Raw genomic sequence first — 13,200 nt, forward strand, 5'->3', positions numbered from 1 at the left:
TGGTTGTTAGCCTTGTTGTTTTTGTGAGATTCCTAATAGTGGAAGTGGAACTGTCTCTGACTCTTTTGCCTGCTCTTGGGACTCTTTTCCTCCCATTAGCTTGCCTTGCCCGGCCCTGATAAGAGTGTTTGTGCCTAATCTTAGTGTAGCTTGTTACGCTGTGTTCGGTTGATATCCCTGGTATCCCTGCTATTTTCTGAAGGGAAACAGAGGGAGAGGGGAGGGCTGGGAGAAGTGGAGAGAGGGGAAACTGGTTTATGAGAGAGATAATAATAATAATAATAATAATAATAATAATAATAATAATAATAGTCTTAGTAAAGGTTTGTATTCCTGCACAAACATCATGACCAAGAATCAAGTTGGACAGAAAAGGGTTTATTCAGCTTACTCTTCTACATTGCTGTTCATCACCAAAGGAAGTCAGGACTGGAACTCAAGCAGGTCAGGAAGCATGAGCTGATGCAGAAGCCATGGATGGATGCTACTTACTGGCTTGCTTCCCCTGGCTTGCTCAGCTTGCTTTCTTATAGAACCCAGGACAACCAGCCCAAGGATGATACCACCAACAATGGGCTGGGCCCTTCCACCCTTGATCACTAATTAAGAACATACCTAAAAGCTGGATCTCATGAAGGTATTTCCTCAAGAGAGACTCCTTTCTCTGTGATAACTCCAGCTTGTGTCAAGTTGGTACACAAAACCAGCCAGTACAAATAATAATAAAAGTGAACCAGCAAATGCCAGTCATGTGTACAAACTAGGATCCATCAGCTTGCTTCTTTTTAAAACAGAATGCCCACTGAAAGGACTAGAGAAGCTAGCCCTGAATTAGGACTAGGACTAAACTTTGTCACTAAGCTTTTCCTGTGACATTTAGAATCGTCTCAGGTATCAACTCAGTTTCCTATAAGCTATAATGATTTTAATATATCCCTGAGGTACCTACTCTAGTATGTGAATGATACCAGAATGATTTGGATCTTCTACTTAGTTTGGCATCTGAGAAAGAATATTGTTTCTCCCTCAAGACATCCACCATGTGCCTACTCAGCAGCAGAAGACAATGTTAAGTTTGTAGACATAGAAATTATTGCCCCAGAGCTTGCTCTCAGAAGGCACATACTGGTGAAAGCCAGGACCTACTGTCCGGGCTGGTTTTATGTCAACTTGAAAGCAGCTAAAGTCATCAAAAGGAGGGAACCTCAATTGAGGAAATGCCTCCATGAGATCCAGCTGTAGGGCATTTTCTCAATTAGTAATCAATAAGGGAGGTCCCAGCCCATGTGGGTGTCGCCATCCCTAGGCTGGTGGTCCTGGGTTCTATAAGAAAGCAGGCTGAGCAAGCCATGAGGAGCAAGCCAGTGAGCAGCATTCCTCTATGGCCTCTGCATCAGTTCCTGCCCTGTCTGAGATCCTGCCCTCAAGGCTTTTGCTGATGAGCTGTTACACAGAACTCTGAGTGAAATAAGCCCTTTCCCCCCCACTTGCTTCTGTCCTGGTGTTTCATCACAGCAATAGTGACCTCGTCTAAGACCTAGGAAGCATGATCAAGTTCAGTTCCATACTGGATCTTGTCTGAGCTGAGACAGATCCCTCAGCTATGCTTCCAAACTGCCCAAAGCAGAAAATATTACACTCCCAATGAGGGTGTGGGCGAGGATGGTTTAATATGAGAGATACTTACATAACACTAAGAAATGTTAACTGTGTCTAAAGTTATGGAGATTTCAACTTTTACAACTGACAAAACAAAACAAAAAACAAACAAAAATAAGGCATTTGTATCTTGATGAAATGCAGCATAGCTCTCAGCTCAGCAGACAGAGCACTTGCTTGGCCTAAGCAAGGCCGGGGGCTCATACCCCTCACGGAGGTAATATAACAAAACACCTCCAAGTTAAAACTGTTCACGCTCCTGGCCTTCGGCACAATTAGTCCCAAATGTAACCTTGGTAATTAAACTAGAGCAAGGCCTGTGCTTCTGAAGCTAGGAACTGCCCCCTAAAACCTGCAAAACGTAGAGACGCCATCAGCTGGTTCACAAGACACCATAAGGTCCTTGAATTACAAAAACTGCCATGTCAGATACTGTTACATCGAACAACTTTCAGTATGAGTAACAACTAAATAATGTTATAGTAATGATGGATAACTAAGTTATGCTTTTCGCTGGCTCCATTTACTGTATGAGAACTCTAAGCTTACATTGCCACCTACAGGCTAAGAAGAGAATATTACTGACCGCCCGTTTTAAATTCTTGACAGTTTCTAATAAGTGTTATTTAAAAGAATACTAGATTAAGTTTTATATAATTTGTTTTCATATTTAATTCATAAAATATAATTTCTCTGAGGAAATTAAAATATCCCTCCCTTCCCAAGTTTTACTACTTAATAGATTATCACCTCATTTTTAATCACCGCTAAAATCGTGAAGGCAGTTTTAAAAACTACTGATACCACAATATCCAACTTCATTTGTATTTTGAGATTGCTGAAGTATCTATGACAGGTAATCTCAATTGTCAACTTAGGGAGACTAGACTCACCCGGAAGACAATCACCCTCAGCACGCACGCACGCACACACGCAAGGCATTATCTTGCTGTTGGGGCAGGAAGCCTCACCCACAACAGGTGGCGCCATTCCCAGCGCTTGGATCCTGAACTGTATAAAAAGGAGACCATGAGTGGCAAGTATCCGCTGTTCCCGTCTTCCTGACTGCGGTGACCAGCGCCCTTCTGTTGCCATGGCTTCCTTCCTATGACAGATGCACCTTGGACCTGGGAGCCAGAATAAACCCTTTCACCTTTAAATTGCTTTTGTTAAGGTTTTTCATTGCAGGAACAGAAAGGTAACAAAGATGTTATGTAATATCATATGACATATCATGCCATATCTTATCACATATATGGCCATAACATACATATTTAGTTATTTCATCACACACATAAAAATTATATATTTTTATAATTAATACATATTTATATACAAATAATATATATAATTAAAATATAATATATAATGACTATATACATAGTCATTACATTACACACACACACACACACACACACACACACATATATATATTTTATTTTCTTCTCTTCCACATTGCACCTGCAGACATATAACAACGGTAGAGTGCCAGGCCTCTTTTCAACACACTGTACTTACATTACCTGATGACAGCCTTGAATTAGACCTTCAGTAGTATCTGTGCTAATGTCCCCTCTGTGACTGTTGAACAGGAAGCACAGCATCTTGAATAAACAGAAGAGCCAGGGCTCAAGCTGGGACGGCTGGTCCCCAGTGGCTACGGGTTTTTTGTTTTAATATATATTTTTTTAATTTTAAAGGCTACTTAAAGAACTACAAAAATAGCTCAGAGATTGTGTTTGCTTGACATGCAATGTCCTTTAACTATGTTTGCTAAAAATCTGACTCAACTCATCTTACCTATGTTATTGACGGGTGGTCTTTGAAGTGACTTCTGCCTCGCTCTATAATGTGCATAGCAGTGGTTCTCAGCCTTCCTAACACTGTGACCTCTTAATACAGTCCCTCACGCTGTGGTGATCCCCTACATAAACTTATTTTGTTGCTACTTCATAATTGTAATTTTGTTGTTGCTATGAATAATAATGTAAATATCTGAAATGCAGGATATTTAATATGTGGTCCCCCAAAGGGGTCATGACCCACAGGTTGAGCTCTGCCGATACAGAACACATGCAACAAAAACCACATCATGCATTCCATAAAAAACTTTTGCTTCTTTTGGATTTTATTTCCTGGTTCTAATATTCCCTAAATGGGTAGAATTTAGCATAGACATACAAAAAACCCGTTGTAGCTGGGCTGCCATATTCCACTTGGATTTTTAAATTTCATCATGTTATGTTACTGGCAATGAAATGATCATCAGAGAAGGTCTTCCTGATAAATAAGTCACCTCTCTCTATCCAAACATAAATGATACAATGCTGTTAAAGATGACTTATGGTGCAGGACAATTAAAGAAACCAACACTTGTCAAGATTTCCAAATGGACAGTAGTTTTTCTTTTCAAAGCATAAAACATAGAGACAATTCTGTAGTAACTTAGGAAATCGGGAATGTCTTTATTTTCAAAGAGAATCAATACCATTTCCAGTGTCATTTGTATGTGTCAGAAATAGAACGTGGGTACAGACAGGAGTATAAAATCTGAGTTTTAGGTGATAGAAAACATACGAAAAGTTAGGGGAGGCCGGGGGCGGTGGTGGCACATGCCTTTAATCCCAGCACTTGGGAGGCAGAGGCAGGCAGATTTCTGAGTTTGAGGCCAGCCTGGTCTACAGAGTGAGTTCCAGGACAGCCAGGGCTACACAGAGAAACCCTGTCTCAAACAAAACAAAACAAAACAAACAAACAAACAAAAAGAAGGGAACAGGTTAAAAAAAACTAGTATAGAAATTTTTAATTAAAGTCTTCAGTCTTCCTCAAAGATGATCCCATAAATACATTATGGGAACAGACCTTGTCCTTGCACGGTGTTACACCAGCCACTTCGCACTGGAAAGGGTGGCAGTGATGGAGAAATGTACCACGGTTTCATTATCACCTGACTTTACCTTTCTAAGCAGCGAGGATGACGGTGTTCTCTCTCTCCACCTTTCATTAGTGATGCGCAGCAGCCAGTGCTCAGAGACGTGCTCCAAAGACATGGAACTTTCATGACCGGAGCAAAACTTGCCAAAGCATCACCTTAAAGACCACGGTCATATAGCTCCTAGACACCAATGCTTACGTTCATACATCACACCCCGACCTCTCAGGATACTGTGGAAACTGAGGAGCTGCAACCGGGCAACCCTAGGAACCACAACTACCCTTGCTTCCGAATGGGGTGCACGCGGCCACATCAGGGAGTGGGTTTAAATGTCGCCCTTCATCATTTCCCTCAGACAAATGGTAGCGTAACACGAGGCGTCGAGGTCGAAGGACAAGGACAGTGCTGAGACTGTCTCATCGGTGTGGGGACCTTCCCCTCGGGCCTCGGCGGCGTCAGGACGGTCTAGTCGGTGTGACATGTTGTGGGGGTGTTTCACGATGTGCCTGTAGCATCCGGGTACGTTCAGCTTCAGGGCGGGCACCCTGAACCTACAGGCCTGCAGTCCGTCCCTGCTGAGGGCTCCTTGGTACCACCGCCCTACGTGGTTCTTCGGGTACTGAACGTTGTATCCAAGCACAGGCAGAACCACCTGGGAGGGCAGGGAGAAACCACAGCCTGTGGATTAGCCGTCGAAAAGATCTGCAACCATTTCTCCCCTGTATGGCTGCGACTCAGCTTTGTAAAAAACCAGTGTTGGGGCTATTAATATGACAGTTGGCCTGAGACATGTTTTGGATATTACCTAGGCTAGCTATTATGTCATCTGATGAAGAAAAGAACTAACTAAAACCAAAGAGTCAGGAGAGCGGTGGTAATCCCTTGCATCAGGTATCGATGGGCAAACACAATTCAAAAACAAAAGTTCGCTTATGTATCCAGTAAAGACCAACTCTCTGAAAGCAGGCAATCCTACAAGCGGGGTCTTCGGTGACATGGACACACAGGACAGTCTCTACTGCTAACCCCGCTATGTGACAGTCTTAGATTCCTTTTACTGAAAAGCCAACAGGCAACAGGGAGTATTTTTATTTTGTCAGCTGCAGGCCTGTGAGGAAGGCCATGCTCCATAAGGGTTGCTCCTTTGCTGACTGCTAAAGGGTTATTTAGAAAAAATGGGCAAACGGCAGCAAATGATAAACGAATCTCAAGGAAGCCAGGCACTTTAGGGCTTAGGTCAGCATGCAGAAGGCTGAAGCAGGGTATGTATGCATTGGAATCTAGCCTGGGCTATGGCTAAGCTTCTGAAAGATGATTCACTTGGCATCCGAGAAATGTGTCCATTACCCTAGGTATATAACTCTATAAAATTGGTATAAAAGCCAGAAATTGGCTGGTAGTAAATCATACAAGATATAATTCAGGATAATTCTTTGCTATACATACAATTCTGTCATTTATTAAAGAATTATTATTAAATTATTAAAGCAAGTTCATGTGCTAATGAGATTATATGCTGTTTATTTTCATCCAAAGCATTAAATCTTGGTTGAATATTTGAAACTGTAGGGCAGAAAGCAGCATACTCGGTGTTCTCCACAGATGACAGATATGTGGATTCTATAGTGCTAAGAGCATTGCTTTACATAGCACAAAATGGCATAAGTATACCTAGAGCCATTTCACAAACTGTTGAAAATTCCATCCTAATCCCAGATCAAAACTCAGCTAACTATTGTTCTTAAGTCAGCAACCAAAACAGCAATTTTAAAATCAAGTATTCTAGGGCAACACAGCCCAAGCACGTAGTAGGGCAACACAGTCCAAGCATGTATTAACTTGATATTTACATGCTAGTGGGTGATGGTAGAAAAATATGAAGTCTTTGTTTACCAGAAGTAAGCCATTTGGTTTTTGAAAACAGAAAAATTTTGTATGGGCAGTAAAACCTACAACGGCTAATATGTAAGAGTCTGGAATCTGAGCTGAGGCGTTTCAGGCGATATCATCACCACCATCATCACCACCATCACCACCATCACCATCATCGTTGTCATCACCACCATCACCACCATCACCACCATCACCATCATTGGTGTCATCACCACCATCACCATCATCACTGTCATCACCACCTGACCTGAGCATGCAGTGCTCATGGCGCAAAGCGCATGTGTTGCAATGCAGAACCTGGTCTGCAGTGAAGCCGCATGACACAACAACGGTGAATGCTTCTACAAATACCCTGGGTGCGTTATGTGTTTAGTTTCTGGCTAACTTTCTGCCCGTATGCATGCAGAAACCTTGGGCTGCTACTTTTCGCAGCTCCCAAGTTCTGCCCTGGGGTCACAGCCTACAGACTTAGAAGCTGGGATATAGGAAGGTTCAACAAAGGTACACGGGTACTCTGCGACACTATTCACGGGACATTTTTTTTTTCAAGGGCAGAACACAGTAAGATAAAATAAGAAAGTAAATGGGTGCTTTTCATGAAACTGGATTAGTGCAACCCCGGAAATAGGATTAATGGTCAGGCACCGGGAAACACTAGAGGGCGACATGAACTACTCTAACTAAACTTCTCAGTGTTTGAATGACTACACATGCTTATCAAAAGCAACCATAAGTTAAATTGTCAGGATGTAAGTGATAGCATAATAAATTTGCTGTAAGCATAAATTTATTGAAGCATAAATTAGTAAGATAAAAATCATTACTTAATCTAAAAGTTACCTAAGAAGGGAGGGTCAGACTTGTCTCTAGCAGACAAGGCTTATTTAAATCTAAGTGACAGTAACTTGTAACCACATTTACCTGGTGCAGTGCATATGTGTTGGCTGCTTCCTCTTCTTTGGTCACCAGATGAACCTAGTTTTATAAAATATAGTGGAAATGAGTGGTTCCCAAATATTCAAATTACCTCACTGATCCCTTACTCTGACTTACATACTGAATATGCGCAAACACAATCTTTTTATAATCACTTGTCTCCAGACAAGCCCACTACATAAAAACAGACCAGTCCCTTCTGTGTTGACTACACACTACTGAATCAGGAGTTGTAGCCATGGCAGCCGTGAGGCAATGCTTTCCCCCGTCACCAATGACTTACTGCCGAACTGAACATCTGCTTCTGCAGAGCCAGCCCCTACCTTCAGCCACCCTGTCCCCAGGAAACGGCAGGATTTTACTCATGGTGCCGTTTGCCAGGATTCATCTCAGAGAACCACTGTAGGCGTCAGGGACAGGAAGGGAAGAAAGGAGGTATGTGATAGATTATGTTTGAAAAACTTTGCTCACAGCGACACAGAATACCCAGTTCTTGGCTGGAGAGATGCTCAGCTGTGACAAGCACTTGAGTTATAACTCTTGCAGAGGTCGGAGTTGGAGATGAGGCAGTGCCTGAATAAATCATGGGTTTCAGACACTGGACCGATAAATTCATGCTGGGGTCTCTTTTAATTAGCCTGAGGTAGTTTTCTTTTACCTGAAACTATTCGCATATATGGAGCTCAGCATTCACCTAGGCGAAACTTTCTTTAGGCAAAGTTCAGAGTGGACCTTCCCTCTAGTTTTGAAGTGATGGGCTGCAATGTATCTCTATTACCTGACTCCTGGATCTTCATGTTGGTTCCCCAGAGGAGACCCACTTAGACTCCTGGGTCTTGTTAGGCACACTATATTGGTGATTCTGAATTTTTCCTTTCCCATGTGGGCCTCAGCTCTCATTCCTATAGAATGGGAGTTAAAGGACCAGATATCTGCCATCGTTTACTCCCCTAAAACCTAACAATTTTACAGTGTACAGGATGAAGTACTGCTCGGGGCCTCGTCCCTGTTTTTAACCACACATGTTTTGACACTGACTTAAGATGATGTCAGAGGAAAATTCTTTGTCCTTTTTGCTTTACACTACCATTTGAACTTTCGCACAAGACGCACAGGATTCGGCTTCACTAATTCCTTCAAACTCACAGAGGTTAGACTGCAGCTGGACAGGGAAGAAGTAGGAACGGTAAGTTTTACAGCATCCCATATCCTCATAGCATCATGACGGAACTTTCTTTAGGGGAGAGCAGTGAGGAAGCTGGAGGGCACATTCGTGGAGAGGAGGCGAGGGAGAGAGAGCACCTAACTGAGGGGTGTGGGCATGCCAGCTTTGGAGGATTCACTCTTGTTTTTAAGAGGACCACCTATGCAATACACATAAAGTGGTATGTGTGTGTGTGTGTGTGTGTCCCCGTCCGTCCGTCCGTCTGTCTGTCTTTGGAAGTGTGCTCTTTAGGGGAAGCTTTGCCACCTTTCACTCTGTGCCACTGATTGTTTAGTCGCCTAGCAACATGGGCTGATTTTCACCTGTCGGAAGAGGCAAGCGGGTGACAAGCAAACGGAACTACAGTCTCTGGTGTGGCGAGTCACCTCCACGACGGGTACTCACTTTACTGCTTGGGAAATGCTCGCCCACATCTTCATCCAAGCAGATCAGGTCCCCCTCCACCACCTTGGGTCCGTAGGCTGCCAGTCTGTAAGATGCTGCCTCATTCCAAATCCTGCTACTGTATGCGTGGATGTAGAATATGCGCATGGAATGAGGGAAGGAGAACCAGGCCTGGACGCAGCCTTCCTCTGTCATGCCAAAGCGATGCAATGACTCCAGCAGTGCCCGCTCTCGAACCCGGAACTCAGGCATTCGTGAAAGGGTGCCTTTAGCATCCTCTGAAACAAAGAACAAATCAGCCCGTAGCCACTCCCACTGCACGGCTGCTGGCGGGAAGCCTTTTCGAGCAGTCTAAATGAAAGGCAATCCATTGTGGAGACACCGAGCATTACTGGCTAAACCCAATTATACTTGAAAAAGCTTCCCTTTTTTTTTTAAGCTTTTATTTTCCTTGAAAAATAAGAAGGAGCAAGTGAGCCCAGCAATAGGAACAGCTGACCAGACCCCTTCCTTTAGAGCAGAATTAATCTAATTCAGAAGACTGCTAAACAAAAAGAACCAATCAGCAAGGATCAAATAAAAGCTGACAAGCTGCCAGGGTCTAGAAGTTTCTAAAGATCAGTCACGGACATCCATTACAACATCAGTGGAACCAACAGCAGCAATCTGTAACCTAGCTAATGGAATGCTATTTAAAATGTACATTGCTGAGCTCCGAACATGCTTATTCATGGAGGGCCTTGTGACTGATATTTGATAAAGGTACTGGGTACTTCTTGGGCGTGCTAAAGCTTCAGAAACCTGGACACAAAGAATGGCATTGCTTGTGTGCACCTGTGAACACTTCCGTATATACACATCAGATTGACGTGTTCAAAGTGGAGTCAGGAATACACGATAGCCCCTCAGAAACAATTCTAAGAAACTCGAGATCACAGACTCGGTCAGGGGCTTCAATGCTTCCTGGGGCTCTACCACCATCCCACTGAGGCAGTGGGAAGGGGACCTCCTGTTAGCAGTAGGCTATCCCACTGGTCTGCTCCCAGGGATCTAGGAGCTGCTATGTCATCACCTGCCACCACCAGGTGTACCAGGTATGTGCCTCACATAAAGGGCCTCCAGCCACCCCAGATCCCTCCATGCCTTCTCCCATGTCTGTCTGTCTGTTTCTCCCCTGCTGCCGTATCCCACATGTCATCTTTCATTCTCCCCTCCCCCAACAAACTTCTTACACCAAATCTGTTGCCTGGCATAAATTCTCAGGGGCTCCTTGCTTGGCACAGCCTGGCAAAGGCGCCACACTCCTCACCTGTGGTTTACCCAATCACTTCCTCTAGGACTTCCTATAGCACAGGGAAACTGAGGAAGTACCCCTCCCTCTCCTTACCCCTGAGGCACAGTTAGGACAGACACAGCTCCCAGAGGGTAGGTGAAAATGAAGTGCCTGTGTCAGGCAGTGAAAGGCCTCGAAACGCAAGTACCCCTTTCTGTTTCTTCAGTCTGTCTCCCAGTCTCCCCAGTGTCTCAGTCTCCCAGTGTCCCAGTGTCCCAGTCTCCCCAGTCTCCCAGTGTCCCAGTCTCCCAGTGTCCCAGTCTCCCCAATGTCCCAGTGTCCCAGTCTCCCCAGTCTCCCAGTCTCCCCAGTGTCCCAGTCTCCCAGTGTCCCAGTCTCCCAGTGTCCCAGTCTCCCCAGTGTCCCAGTGTCCCAGTGTCCCAGTCTCCCCAGTGTCCCAGCTCAGCTGCTTCTGTTATTTCTCCATGTGTGTCCCAGTCGCCCAGTGTCCCAGTCTCCCAGTGTCCCAGTCTCCCAGTGTCCCAGTGCCCCAGTCTCCCCAGTGTCCCAGTCTCCCCAGTGTCCCAGTCTCCCCAATGTCCCAGTCTCCCAGTATCCCAGTGTCCCAGTCTCCCAGTGTCCCAGTCTCCCAGCTCAGCTGCTTCTGCTGTTTCTCCGTGTGTGCGCTTTTGGGAGCGGCTGGTGCAGGGCGTTTGTGTGTGCCTGTACTAGAGATCAGTAAAGAAATCTACATACCAGTTTGGAGAAAGTATTTCTTTGCGTTATTGACAGGATCATCCACGTCTTCTGGTGTAAGAAATAATTTTATGGCCTTCACCTGGAGAAATTAACCCAGTAAAGATGTTTTGAAAAAAATGACCAATTACTTTTTTTTTTTTTAAAGAGGCAAATTCCTGGGCATCCTTAAGGGACTGAATATGTTGCTGCAATTTCCTCCTTGGCTTCCAACACTTCAATTTCACATGTAGAGATAACCTTTGATACAAAGTAACAACTAAAATATTGCACGGGAGAGCCCCTCCTCAAGCACTTCTGGAATTGCATTTCTGACGTCCTTTCCTTTCTTTCTTTTTATTTTATGTTTGTGAGGACAGCTCCCATTTCTGTCATTCTTTATTTAGCTGAAATAAGAACATGAACATAAAGGCACGACATACTCAGACTTGTCCATCACAAAACGAAGACAGGGAAGGAAGCGAGAATGCCGAAGCCTCTGGTTTCACTTATGTCCTCGAGTTCTTTGAAATTTGGGGTCTTACAAAACAAGACTGGGAAGACAACTCGGTATAAAAGGTGCGTGCCACCCAGCTGGATGGCCTGAGTTCAGTCCCCAGGACACACATGATGGAAGAACTGACTTTGGCAAGCTGTTCTCCATACTGGCAAAATACAACAGAAAATGTCAACTTAGATGATTTATCTAGGGCTGGAGAGATGGCTCAGCGGTTAAGAGCACTGACCGATCTTCCAGAGGTCCAGAGTTCAACTCCCAGCAACCACATGGTGTCTCACAACCATCTGTAATGGGATCTGATGCCCTCTTCTGGGGTGTCTAAAGACAGCTACAGTGTAGTCATATACACAAATCTTTTTCTTAAAAAGATTTATTTATTTATTTTATTATGTATATGACTACACACTATAGCTGTACACATAGTTGTCAGCCTTCATCTGATTGTTGGGAATTGACTTTTAGGACCCCTGCTCACTCTGGTCAACCTGCTCACTCCAGTAGATCACACTCGCTCAGTTTCTGCTCACTCCAGCTCTAAGGTTTATTTATTATTATTATTATAAATAAGTACACTGTAGCTGTCTTCAGACGCACCAGAAGAGGGTGTCAGATCTCATTACGGTTGGTTGTGAGCCACCATGTGGTTGCTGGGATTTAAACCCAGGACCTTCGGAAGAGCAGTTGGTTCTCTTACCCACTGAGCCATCTCACAAAATAAATCTTTAAAAAATATTTTTTAGTCAGGCAGTGGTGGCGCATGCCTTTAATCCCAGCACTTGGGAGGCAGAGGCAGGCGAATTTCTGAGATCGAGGCCAGCCTGGTCTACAGAGTGAGTTCCAGGACAGCTAGGGCTATATGGAGAAACCCTGTCTCGAAAATCCAAAAAAAAAAAAAAAAATATTATTTAACATTTTAATAGTTTATTTTAAACCATGCATGTATATGACTTTTTTCTCTTTATTTAGGAAAGGTATCTACTTGGTTCCTGTTACTGTATCATTGTATGTACACTAGGACTTCTTTCTAAGAATGTAGCTCACAGTATAAAAGAACTTACAGTGACTCATCCATTTCCCAGTTTCCATTCCATCTTTCCCCACAGAACTGATCCAAACAAATGTTCATAAAAAGCTAATGCATCTGATGCCTGCTGAGGATCTGACGACGTGACACATGCCAAGGTCATCTGGGAAGAGGGCACAACTGAGGAAATGTCTTCGTCACACTGGCCTGAGAAGCCTGTGGAGCATCTTCTTGATTTAATGAATAATGTGGGAGGGGCCTGTCTCCCCTAAGTGGTGCCACTCTCTGGCAACTGGGCCCGGATTATAGAAAAAAGAAAAAGAAAAAAAGAAAAGAAAAAAGAAAGAAACAAGAGGAGCAAGCCAGTAAGCAGCACTCCTCCAAGGCCCCTGCTTCGTTCTTGTTCCTGCTTCTGGAGGGCCTTGAGATCCCGCCTTAGTTTCGCCTGGCGAGGGATCATCTTTCAAGGCCAAACAAACCCTTTCCTCCCCAGGTTGCTTTTGGTCACGGTTTACTGTCTGTCACAGCAGTAAGAAGCAAACTAAGATAACATCCAAGCAAACACTGAGCCTCTATCTCATGCTGAGGACTGTGGGGGTGTGGTGGGGGTGTGATG

General features: G+C 44.2%; 1 protein-coding gene across 1 annotated transcript in view; it reads right to left on the reverse strand.

Moving 5' to 3' along the window:
• Positions 1-4,095: 4,095 nt before the first annotated feature.
• The window catches only part of Pus7l (pseudouridine synthase 7 like), a 27,907-nt gene continuing 18,802 nt past the window's right edge, over positions 4,096-13,200 (reverse strand). The window contains exons 6-9 of the mRNA XM_031353660.1: positions 11,062-11,143; positions 9,033-9,310; positions 7,409-7,462; positions 4,096-5,246 (exon numbers count right to left, since the gene is read on the reverse strand). Of these exons, the coding sequence (XP_031209520.1) occupies positions 4,920-5,246; positions 7,409-7,462; positions 9,033-9,310; positions 11,062-11,143 (741 nt within the window). The 3' untranslated portion in view covers positions 4,096-4,919. The remainder of the gene's footprint in view (positions 5,247-7,408; positions 7,463-9,032; positions 9,311-11,061; positions 11,144-13,200) is intronic.

This window comes from Mastomys coucha, unplaced genomic scaffold (assembly GCF_008632895.1).
Source record: "Mastomys coucha isolate ucsf_1 unplaced genomic scaffold, UCSF_Mcou_1 pScaffold11, whole genome shotgun sequence".
Lineage (NCBI taxonomy): Eukaryota > Metazoa > Chordata > Mammalia > Rodentia > Muridae > Mastomys > Mastomys coucha.